This window comes from Malaclemys terrapin, chromosome 7, assembly GCF_027887155.1.
Source record: "Malaclemys terrapin pileata isolate rMalTer1 chromosome 7, rMalTer1.hap1, whole genome shotgun sequence".
Classification (NCBI taxonomy): domain Eukaryota; kingdom Metazoa; phylum Chordata; order Testudines; family Emydidae; genus Malaclemys; species Malaclemys terrapin.
In genome coordinates this window covers 97,034,068-97,046,781 of record NC_071511.1, presented here as the reverse complement: position 1 = coordinate 97,046,781, position 12,714 = coordinate 97,034,068, and the positions used below count along the sequence as shown (strand labels likewise).

Sequence of the window (12,714 nt, the reverse complement as noted above, 5' to 3'; positions counted from 1 at the left end):
GGCAAATTGACTACATTCAGTAGTATTTGAAGAGTAATTACAGCATAAGTAATCTTTGTTTAGTGTGTTAGAAACAGAATGATTTATTTGGCAAAGTCCTTTTACATGCTTTTAAAAATATATAAAATGTAAATCTAGTTCTAGTTAATTCCAAACATGGTGAGTCTGAAAGCAAGACCAGATATTCTCAGAAACACTTCTCCTTTCTGTCTGTGCACACACCTGTCTATGGCCTCTGACTCTGGCTCGGATTGCAAGCCTATAAAATTGCAGTGTAGGTGTTCAGGGTTGGGCTGGTGTCCGAGCTCTGGCACCCTCCCCCCTCGTGACTCCAGCCTGAGGCTGAATGTCTACACTGCAGGTTTGTAGCCCTGTAGCCCGAGCCCCATGAGCCCAAGTCCGCTGACCCATGCCAGCCCGCACGCCTTTTATTGTAATGTGGACATACTCTTAGGTTTAAGTTTCAGCTTTGTTGTGGCTCTTTCTGGTATACAAACTCTTGCAGGGAGAAGAAAGTGCACATGAGCACCCCCACACCTTGAACAGTGTTGGGGAACAATATTGTGATGCGGTGCATCGATCTGGAAATAGTTGACCAACAAAACGGTGAAACTGCTTATTCACACAGTGCTATCAGAGGCACAAAATAAAGTGGGGGGGGGAGAAAGGTGTTTCTCCAATCTTGGGGTCATTTCTAAACATAATAAGTACAACGTTTTCCATTAGTAAGGAGATTTCAAATTGACAATGTCCTTCTAATTTCTCCTTGAGAATAGGATAAGGTTTTAGTAGAACAGTCCTCTCAAATTGAAATAGAAGCAGTCTGAAATCAGAGTTTGAAACACTATTTAAATTATATCTATGGTAGTTTTCTTCCTCTGAAATGCTAAGTATATATAAAGAAAAATCCCAAGTCCCCAGAAATGGCAGATGTACTTGTACAACTGGAAGGTTAGGTCATTAAAAATTGTTGCTCGTGCACATACAGAAGATGTCTGCCAACTATAGTAAAGCATTACCAAGGTAACACTTTATTGGAATCATATACTTCATTTGATAATCAGATGCAACATATTTTATCAGGTAAAGTTGTGTGTGTCTGTGTACACATTATTGTAATGAGAGTTTCTGTTAATACTATTAGAGCTATTGCACCCTTGACTGAAATTTCCTCTTTTAAAGAATACCTGATGTGTTTTGAGTCTGACTTTTTCATGTGCTCAGGGTCTAACTGATTACCTTATTCAGGGTTGGGAAGAAATTCCCCCCCCCCCCCCCCCCCCCAGGTCAGATTGACAGGGACCGAGGGTTTTTTAGCCTTCTGTGGCATGGGGCAGGGGTCACTTGCTAGGATCATCTGGGTATATCCCACTAAATCAGTTCCTTGCCATTTTTGGGGCCTCAGGGATTGGTGCACCTCAGTCCCTCCTGTTCTCTATCTGTGGCACACAATAGTCTCCTTAGGGCTGTAATACTTTGATCTAATTCTGGTTGTTTGGCTTGCTGTGGGGGTGGCATTTAGTGGCCTATGATATAGAAGTGGTCAGACTAGATGTTCTGGTGGTCCCACCCTGGCCTTAAACTCTGATTGTGACTCTAAAGTCTGGTAAATTAATCAGTTTACTAAATAATGTACAATTGTTGGTTTTTTATTACAATATCCTTTTTGAAACATCCTTCTCCTTTCTATTGTAGGTCCAGTTGTTTATGTCTTGGACCTTGCAGATCGGCTGATCTCAAAATCATGTCCATTTGCTGCAGCAGGAATAATGGTGGGCTCGATCTACTGGACAGCTGTCACCTATGGAGCTGTGACAGTGATGCAGGTTCAAATTCACTTTTTTCTTACATGTTACTACTTCTGAAATAATTTTCTTAAGATTCTCTTAGCTGAATTTTTTCCTTTTGTATTTTAAAACTGGTGATAGTTTAGAGCTGAAACAGCCACAGCTTTAGAAACATACATCCAGCTGAGTGTGACACAGAGTAACCAGTGTCATCTATTCTTTAGTGCAGAGGCAATGATTTCTTGACATATGAAAGGACTGTAAAAGCACTGTTGGTAGAAGATTCTAAAACAGTAGCCTGATACTGATGTGTACAACAGGGATTACAGGTATTTTCTTCCTGGCCTGACCTGTTTTTTGGTAGAGTTGCTGTGCACTTTCAAAACAGTTACTGTGCTCCACCTCAGGAAGATGAACAATTTTGTTGTCATTCCTGTGTATGCTTGTAAGGCCCTTTCAGGATGGAAGGTACTATTTGCATACAGTAAATGGAAGATTCAGGCCCCAATTTGGGGTTACGTGTGATCCCTTTGATGATAGCTCTGCCAGTGTAAAGGGGCTGCATAAACCCAGCAGAAATGGCTACTTTGGAATCCCCCAATGATGGGGGTTGCCTCAGATGGCAGAGAAATGACAAAATTACTTTTATGTTGCTGACCCTTCACCCGGCTCGCATATTTTCAGCTGCTGCCATGGTCTTTATGGGGCCATTGCAACTTGGATTACATTACTTAGAACTGTAACTTTATTAATAATAAAGCTATTATTTAGTGATGCAGGTACCAGCCCCTGCCTTTAGGTTTCTTTACTGCTGTATACTGAGTCTTCTCTGCCAGATACAGTAATGGGCTTTTTATTAGTGACTAAACTTGGAGTTTATGAAAGTGGATTCTCAGTGCTATATCTGGATGGAGGTGGGGCAACATTAGGAAAGTTTAACATTATCCAGCTCCTCTAAAACTGCTTGGTGAAAACTTGACAGGATTGGCAGGTTATCCCTCAATTTTTTTATTTTTTTAAATAGGCACCTGGCTTTAAGGAAATAAAAATTATGGATCTATCAAAATCGGCATAGGGAATAAATAAATAAATTAATGGAGATATCCCATCTCCTAGAACTGGAAGGGACCTTGAAAGGTCGAGTCCAGCCCCCTGCCTTCACTAGCAGGACCAAGTACTGATTTTGCTCCAGACCCTAAGTGGCCCCCTCAAGGATTGAACTCACAACCCTAGGTTTAGCAGGCCAATGCTCAAACCACTGAGCTATCCCTCCCCATATTTAGGATTATAGTGGTAATCCTAAATATGCACCACTTAATGAGTCTAATCCTTAAGAAATTAGCTAAATCCCAGGTGTTTAATCTGAGCTGGCTAATTTTTTAAGATTTATTGTGGTCCTTGATTGGGAGAATGGCAGGTTGGGGGCACTATGCTGGGGAACCAGTGAGGTTTTTGTTCGCTATAAGGTGAGGCAGGCTAGAACTGTATGAAGAGTGAATTCACACTCACTCCCTTTTCCTCTTCCTAGACCCTGCTTGGTTATGGATAGTGTAGCCTCTCTCCTGTTAAAAGTGTCAGATCCCTCTCCCTCTGTCTGAGGGCCAGAGGAGAGAAGCCCTAAGGGTAAGTCTACACTTAAAACGCTGCAGCGCTTCAGTGTAGACACTACCTATGCCAACGGGAGGGCTTTTCCTGTCGGCTTAGGTACTCCACCTCCCCAAGAGGCGGTAGCTAGGTCGACGGAATTCTTCTGTGGACCTAGTGTTGTCTACACCAGGAGCTAAGTCTGTATAGCTAGGTGCCTCAGACGTGTGGATTTTTGGCATGCCTGCGAGACATAGCTGTACCAATGCAAGTTTGTAGTGTAGACCAGGCCTAAGTTAGTTGCAGATATTAAACTACAACTGGGTAGGAATTGATATGGAGCTGATAGTGCTACTTCACTGGCTTGCTGGGGCAGTAAGAAATAAAGGAGATAGGCACTTTGAAACTATTGCAGCCCCAGGGGGAAGGGACATAGTGGGCCAGAAGAGAGAGAATAAGAGGCTTGAATCCTTGGGGTGGGAGAGGAAGTTGAGGAGCAGGATAAGAGTCTCGTAGTTAACTCTCAGTTGGGAGGAGGTTGGTGAGGAAGCTGAAGAGAAATTCTGCATGCATTGTCTTTGCTGCTCTAAGAATTAATTTACTCATTTACCATTTTTTGGGCCACAGTAACTTCAGCTAATACAATCAGTATTACAGGCTGTGTTGACTAATGCACCCTTCTACAATTTTGGAAAAGTAAAGTAGACTTGCCTACTTAACTGAAAAAAAAACTTCCAGAAATGCTGTTGAGAGCTGTGCTGTGGCTAGTTATCTTCACAATATTTTCTTACCTGCCATCACACCCATTCTACTGAAGCTCTGTTTCTGTTTTGTTTTTTTCAAGTGATCTTCAACAGTCTATTCTCTGTGTTGTACCAAATAAAGCCTATGCTGCTCGTTTGTTTTGATACAAACATATTAAGACAGCCAATGTCTAAGACAACCAGTGCTTGTTACATTTCTCACTTTTGTGCTCTGCCTGGACTGTCATTTGAAGGTCATGCAAAAGTTAATTCTTTCTAGAAGCGCATCAGTGATGGTAGCAGCCCTGGTCAGTTTTGCCAAAAGACCTAGAGGACAGGTACAATTTTCAAAATTTAATGTATCTGAGTTCTCAACCTATCAAAAGTCTACTCTAAAGACTGTCTACAAAACTGTGTTTTGAACATGTGCCTGCATCTTAACAAAGTATTTACATCTGAGTAGAGATTTGAGCTTTTTGAATGTATAGGCCATTTCAAGTCTCTTTCTTGTTTAAACAAGACGAGAGCACTTAGTCTGACAGTTGGCTTGGCAGGTCTTGACCCACACCAGTTAAAATGCAGGACATTAAATACAAGTCAACTGTCCCTATTTAAGAGTGACATTTTGCTAAAAATATATGACTAATAGTCACTTTACCATGAGGCTCAAGTGTGACCTTAATTGTAGTTTTGACAGTGCAACAATAAAATCTGATTTTTTGCAGTAAGAAATTATCTTAAATCATTCAGTAATAAAATTACGAAGTCCAACTAACGATAAATCTTTTATTTTAGATTAGTATGTAGCATACAGACTTAAAAGTATAATTGCTGTTTTTGTTGCATGGTATCAAATGTTAACTTTAGTTTTAAAAAAGGCTCATTTACATGAGAAGCTGCATGTGCAACTGGTGGGGTCATAGTGGGAAAACAGTCTTTTTTATGATGCACAGAGAAGGAATACACATTACTAGTGTGCCCTCTCTCATGCTCTACTTCTAACCATTAATCAGAAAATTCAGCTATTGATTTGTATTCTTAAATCGTAGCTGCTGAGCAATTTTTAATCCCAGAATTAAAATTAATCTTTCCAAAGTTATGTGGCCTCCTGGGGATTTTAGAAAACATTCTATTGCACTATAAGGTAACTTTAAAATACACCTCTACCTCGATATAATGCTGTCCTCGGGAACCAAAAAATCTTACCATGTTATAGGTGAAACTATGTTATATTGAACTTGCTTTGATCCACCGGAGTGCGCAGTCCCGCTCCCCGGAGCACTGCTTTACCGCGTTATAGCCGAATTTGTGTTATATTGGGTCGCGTTATATCGAGGTAGAGGTATCTCAGAGACTTTACATTATTTATATGTAAACACAACTAGGAGTAAGTACATAGAGAAGCACATCTGCCCTTTCTGGGTAAGAAGAAGTTAATTATGTAATGACTCACTAATGCAAGATGAGTCATGCAAGAACTGGAAGTGGTAAGTCACCAACAGCAAATTTGATAAGTAGTGAAGGGCACCACATAAGAGATTTAAGCTTCAGGTAAAATTTAATAGGATTATTTTAAAGTTTAGATGCCTGGACAATTTGATACAAACCAGTAAAACAGGGGTCGGCAACCTTTCAGAAGTGGTGTGCTGTGTCTTCATTTATTCACTCTAAGTTAAGGTGTCGGGTGCCAGTAATACATTTTAACGTTTTTAGAAAGTCTCTTTCTATAAGTGTATAATATATAACTAAACTATTGTTGTATGTAAAGTAAATAAGGTTTTTAAAACGTTTAAGAAGCTTCATATAAAATTAAAGTGGAGAGCCCCCCGGACCGGTGGCCAGCACCCGGGCAGTGTGAGTGCCACTGAAAATCAGCTTGTGTGCTGCCTTTGTCCCACGTGCCATAGGTTGCCTACCCCTGCAGTAAAATCTTTCAAAACTAGACACTTAAAGTATGTCCACTGCACAATAGCCATCTGACACTAAAACTTTTTAAACATTTCACAGGTTGTAGGTCATAAAGAAGGTCTTGATGTCATGGAGAGAGCTGATCCTTTATTTCTTTTGATTGGACTTCCCACCATCCCAGTCATGCTGATACTGGGCAAGATGATTCGTTGGGAAGATTATGTGCTCAGACTGTGGCGCAAATATTCTAACAAATTGCAAATTCTGAATAGTATATTTCCAGGTAATGCAATTAAATCTAAATGAAATATGAAGTCTGTGCTCTGCCTATGCGAGGTGGGGGGTAGAGGGCAGTTTTGCTATCTTTTAAATGGGATAATAATGCTCCCTTCCCTCTGCCCTCTGTCTAGTTTATTTTGATTATATGATCTTAAGGGCAGGTACTGTCTCTTACTGTGTGATTGTACAGTGCCTAGCACAATAGGGCCCCAAACTCTGTTGAGGCCTCTATGCTCTGTTGTAGTGCAAATATTAAAATAAAAGAACTATACATGAAATTTTAGTGTGAGAATAAAAGTTGATGCCTAACAATAATTTCTTCATTTAATAGAAATAGAATACTTACTGGAGAGAGGGATGCTTTATAATAAAATTGTTAGATTGTAGAAAACTAATTAGACTTGAAGGCTAGATTCATAATGAAAAAAAAGTTTTAAGTCTTCAGTTTGTTAGCTGGCAATATGATTTTTCTCTAGGAATTGGATGTCCTGTTCCTCGTATTCCAGCTGAGGCCAACCCTCTAGCAGATCACGTCTCTGCTACTCGTATTCTGTGTGGAGCTCTTGTCTTTCCAACCATTGCCACCATAGTTGGCAAGCTGATGTTCAGCAGTGTTAATTCTAATTTACAAAGGACAATCCTGGTAAGATGATTTAAGAAGATTGTTTTTCAGAAATGGCAATAATAATGGTATACGGAGTTGTAGTAAATATTCTGTATGAGCAGAAGGTAAAAGAAACATACATGGAAGTAGAATTTAGAATGGTATTTGACTGATGTGCTTTTTCATAGGATGAGTATTTTCAAGATGCCTTGTCTGGACTTCTCAAACTGTCGGTCGCAACCCCGTTTTAGGGGGTTGCCAGAGCTGATGTTAGCCTTGCTGGGGCTGAAGCTGAAGCCTGAGCCCCACCGCCCAGGGCTGAAGCCGAAGCCCAAGGGCTTCAGCCCTGGGTGGCGGGGCTCAGGTTACAGGACTCCCACTTGGGGTTGAAGCCCTTGGGCTTCAGCTTTGGACCCCCCACATGGAACAGTGGGGCTTTGGCTTAGGGCCCTCCTGCCCTGGGCAGTGGGGCTCAAGCTTTGTCCCACCCGGGGCAGCAGGGCTCAGGCTTCGGGTCCCTCCCTCCTGGGGTCATGTAGTAATTTTTGTTGACAGAAGGGGATCACTGTGCAATGAAGTTTGAGAACCCCTGGTCTATACGGTGGGCTGGAATCACCAATGTAATTTAATCTAAAATGGTAAATTAATCTCGACCCAGAATCCTAGACAGGACTTAAACAGACAAACCAAAAAACCTACAAGTCGAAGATCTAAACAAAGTAACCAGAGGGTGATGTGGAAGATGATGAGGAGGGGACCCACCAGTGATTTCCAGGGTAAGCTGGCTACCTCTAAAGGTTGCTTGTCGATAGCCAACCCAGTTTTAGTGTAGGGAGATTGACTGACTGTTGGGGCTATTGTCATGCAGGTATTTGATGCCATGCATAAGGCACTGTTGCACCAGGTTATAAAGGTTGGTAATACTCAGCAGATTGATGGCTTTTCACACATGAGGTTCCCAAACTATATTGAGGCAGTTCACGGAATCCACATGCCTATCGTTTGCTCCCTGCACCAGGCCTCAGCGTTTATAAACTGAAAGGGTATTGCTCAGTGTTGCACCAAAGGCTGGTTGACCACCATGTCAGGTTTACAGTAATAAATGCAGGATGGTCTGGAAAGGTCCACGATGCTAGGATCTTTCACAACTCAGCTATGTTTACCTTAAGGAATAAAGGATGTTTGCCCCCCCCTATGGACATTATCCTGGGAGACCTGGTCAATGAAGGCATTCCCTGGCCTCTGGGATAGAAGGAAGGAACAGTTTAACTGTTACAGAATGACAGTGGAGCATACATCTGAAAAGAAAATGGTGCTGTTTATGGGCTAGGTTGGAAGTTGCAAGAAAAACCTTGCCCAAGAAGATAGCTGCATGTTGTATTTTGCACAGTATTTCTGAGAGTAAGGGAGAAAGCCTTAATGGCTCGTCGGAGGCTGAGGTGCAGAGACTTGCTCAACTTTTTGAGCAGCCAGCAAGGTATAATCTAGACTATGGAAACAGCGAGGCAGTACTGTCAGGATGCCTACTGCTCTTACTTTGAGTCTCAGGCTGACAATGTGCATCTAGCTGTTATCCTGGGCAGGAGTGAGCAGAATTGCAGTCTCTTTGATGGGTGGTAGAAGTGGCACGTTGTGGAACTCTTTATTGTATCTTGGGTGTGTACCTTTATACTTAATATGCAAAATTTACTTTTTTTTTGTATGTACCATGCATTGTGGATGCGCTATAAATGAATTTTTAATGGATTGTATTATTATTAAACAACAACTTGTTACATAACCATAAATAAAACTTTAATTAAAACAACAATGAAACAGATCTTTAAAGCAGTGGTCTCCAAACTTTTGAGGGTCCCACCCCTCTCCCCCAGAGCAGGGGCTGGGTGCGTGGCTACGGCTGGGGGAGGGGAGGAGTGGACGGGGTAAGGGGGCTGGGGCTGGAGATGGAGATGGGCCTGGGGCCCAGAGTGGGACCTGGGATGGAGCAGGAGCCGCAGCCGGGCTGCAGTGGAGGTAGCAGCTGGGCCTGAGGCTGGATGCAGCTCTGCTCCCCGCCCTCACCCTTAGCCCTGGCCCCGTGCCAGTTTTTAAAGGTTTGTGTGGGGGGGGTATCTAATCAATTTGACCCTAGAGCAGTGGAAAGCACTCAGAGACATCTCCATAAGAGACACCTGCAAAGGAGTGTGGGATAGCAGTTTGAGGGCTGTCAAAGCAGTGCACGGCCCTAACTCAATTTACATTGAACTCAGTATGGTTTGAAAGAGGACTCCAAGGTTTGCATTAAATGCAAAGTTAGTGCACTCTAATGAATTGCATCTTATGTATGCAGGCATTTTCACACCAGACTAACTTGAGTTAGTGTGGACTAAACTCCCTGTGTGGACAAGACCTAGAGAAGACCACTTGGGATCTGTTCATGTGTTTGAAGGGTTTTTACAACCGTGAGGACTAAAGACATATCTTTAATGAAAACTTAAGTTTTACAGAAATTGATGGTTTTTGATCCCTTCTGTATTTGCCAGAGGAAGTTCCCTAATTGCCTCTAGCAAATGGATTTTTCAAGTTCTGATTAGTTTTTATTGGGACTATTAATTAGTGTGTTCTATATTTTATATTCTGGGAAAACATCTTTTTGTTATTTAATGTGATGGGTTTTCATTTTTTGTCATAAGTGAATAAAAGCTTCGAAAATGATTTATAAACCCAGCATGTAATCCTTTTATGTAATTCATGTAACATGAACATCTGTAGTACTCTACTGTGACAGAAAATTTGCCTCAAATATTCATTTGTAATTGCCCTAATTACCCTAACTTCAAAGGAAATACTTCTTGATTGTTTAACCTTTTTTTTTTTTTTTTTTTTTTACAACTAAGAAGAAAACTGAGAAGATGTGATACTGAACTTGTTCTGCAAGTCTTAAAAATGTCTCTCTTTATTTCAGGGTGGAATTGCTTTTGTTGCTATAAAAGGAGCTTTTAAAGTTTACTTCAAACAACAGCAATATTTACGTCAAGCTCACCGCAAAATTTTAAATTACCCTGAGCAAGAAGGAGCATAAGGCTGTGATCTCCAGCTGTCATACAATCTCATCTACCAGATTCTCTTGTTGTATAGATTCCATCGTTATTGCACAGTAGTGGAAACTTGTGATACGTTGCTGCTCCTATTTTTTTTTTTTTTTTTTTCAAATATAATAAAGCACTTTCTTGTGGCAGGGTAAATCCGCTCAGTAATTACTGAACCTAAGAATGTGATTTGTTTTCATTTTTGTGTATTTCCTTTGACAGGCAGGCATCTGAATCATACCACATATGCTGAATTTAAAAAAAAAAAAAGAAAAATGAAATTGTGCAGTTACTGATCAATGCACAGACTGTTTCCAAATCCCTTTTTTGTACGCTTAATAAAGTATCTGCACAATATTTGCATACACAGACCATCCAATTCAACACTAAGGATACCATGGAGGGATTTTTTTTTTTAAAGAAATTTTGTTTGAGTAGCTTATCGCCAAGAAGAAATTTTTCTTGGATTTTATCCAATAAGGATTCCCTTGTTCACAGCTGAAGCTCTGAAATAGATGTAAAACAGGACGCCTAAAATGTATACAAAATATTGGATAGACAAACAGAAGACCGATCCTTTTCTAAAGGGTCCACATAAGCCAACTTTGACCACCTAGAGTATGAGCTAGTACATGACTTCCAGCTAATTTTGCTACTATCCAATTGCAGAAAATATAGTGTCTAGTATTGCTATGTCATGGCTCCTTTGCTGTCTTGTAACTATTATTATTCCATCCACCTCTAGAGAAATTACTTGGGAAAGTGAAATTCAATCACTTATTTCTGTAATTAGAACAGCTGTTTAGTAATACGAGATTATATTTTGAGAGTTCCTTTGTGATTATGCAATTAACTACTCAAATAAATAGTAGTAGAGGCTAGAGAGCATTGGACAATGAGCAGGTAACTTGATTCTCATCTGTCAGTGTACAGACTAAAGGATAAAGCTTAATTCTCTAATAAATTGAGATAATTTAATAATGAAAACAGTAAAAGCCTATCGTAAAAATGCAGATTTTAGTGATATGTCAAAAGGGGAGACACTAGCACTTAAATCAGTAATTTTACTTGTTCATAAATCCACATTTTTCAATGGAAATTAGCAATTACTATACCAATGTTAATGTTAATTCTGAGTCCTATTTGACAAACAATGTGGCCATTTCATATTAATGCAAGACTTAGCCTGGATTTACAGTAATTGCTGTTCCCCGTACATAACAATTGAATTTTTTTTTTTAAAGTTCTCATTCTTAAAGTTTTCCTATTTTTTTTATTCATGATAGTATGTCAAATGCATGGAGAAGGGTAAGCATTCCCCATAGTGAAGTATTGGTAAGTAGACGTTGCTTTTCATCACAAATGAAGCAACTATAGCGTGGACTTCATGTCTGATTGCAATAATGTATGTTAGTGACACTTAAAAATGTTACTTTTTTATGTGTTACCTTAAATATTGAGAATGTAATATTTTAGAAATGTATAAAAAGTATATACAACGGCCAACTAGTATTCAGAAACTATAGTTGTTGAAAGTTACACATGCATAGCTGATCATTTGAGAATCTTGCTAAAATTATTGATAAATTACTATAATCTCATAAGTCTGCTGATTATGTTGGTCTCAAAGATTGGTCTGACTTTTTTATATATTTATGTACACAGCAGCCACCTCTGATTTTCTGTAATATAAGTTTTCAAACAATGTAATACATATTTCTTGCAGAATTCCTCAGTGCAAGGAGAAAGCTTTTCAGTGGTCTTCACTGTATAGATTTCCAAACACTTTATAACTGTTTTTTAAAGTCTCACGCAGAATTTAATTGTGCAAATTATTTGTTTTAACATTTTGTTCTGTAGGAAAGCTAACTGTCTTCTTTGAAAACTGAACCTGTTGTACATCAGATGATTATAAAAGGAGTATACAATGATTTAAACTTAGTGGGAGAGAGTTATTACTTTTGTTGCTGTATTGTAAAATCTTGTTTTTAGTATTAATTATAACCACATGGATTAGGTTGAATAAATATTTTTACATTCTTTAGGTGTATTTTGTCCATTGACCAAATAGTGCCAAAGCCTATGACAGAATTAGGTTTTAAAATTGATGACTATTGAATCAGAAAGTAGTATACCATTTTTTTTAAATAGACACCCCATGGTTAACCTTATGGAATTTAAGAAATACTGTTTTTTGGGGGGTGGAGACCTAAGGCTCCATTTAGTTTGTGATTTGAACTTTGAGCATTACTCTTTTTCTCTCATGAATCAGTTATCAATAAATGATGAAGAGTGCATCATCTGAAATCTGCCTATTTTTTGTAAAATCAAAGCCATTACTATAATTTGAAGGACTTAGTCTAACACTGATTTGGGATTGGGCAGGACTGAATGGCTCTGGATTGGTAGTGCAGTACAAAATATACCTGGAAAATACACAGCTCAATGAGGGAGGAGGATAGTGTGTGAAGACCTGAAACCAATACTAGCTAGTGATCCATGTGCATCCCACTACTTTCAAAGCAAGGAGCACTGGCCTACACTATTCCATCACATATTCGGTACCTTGATTTGTCTTTGTCCTCCATTACATAAACATTTAGGTGCTGCTTTTTTTCTGGAGACCAGTTCAATGATTTGCAAGCAGAATGTGTCTCTGTCTTCTACATCTTAAGCCTCATCGTTATTGAGAGTTGGGCCTTTCTGTCCTCTTCATTCCTATTTTTGGTTTGAAGAGGTTT

The 12,714-nt window shown here is 39.6% G+C and overlaps 1 protein-coding gene across 1 annotated transcript in view; it reads left to right on the top strand.

The window, feature by feature from the left end:
• Window positions 1–12,270, top strand: part of MARCHF5 (membrane associated ring-CH-type finger 5) — a 64,437-nt gene extending 52,167 nt beyond the window's left edge. The window contains exons 3-6 of the mRNA XM_054034475.1: window positions 1,696–1,826; window positions 6,122–6,305; window positions 6,778–6,944; window positions 9,850–12,270. Of these exons, the coding sequence (XP_053890450.1) occupies window positions 1,696–1,826; window positions 6,122–6,305; window positions 6,778–6,944; window positions 9,850–9,966 (599 nt within the window). The 3' untranslated portion in view covers window positions 9,967–12,270. The remainder of the gene's footprint in view (window positions 1–1,695; window positions 1,827–6,121; window positions 6,306–6,777; window positions 6,945–9,849) is intronic.
• The last annotated feature ends 444 nt before the right edge of the window (window positions 12,271–12,714 follow it).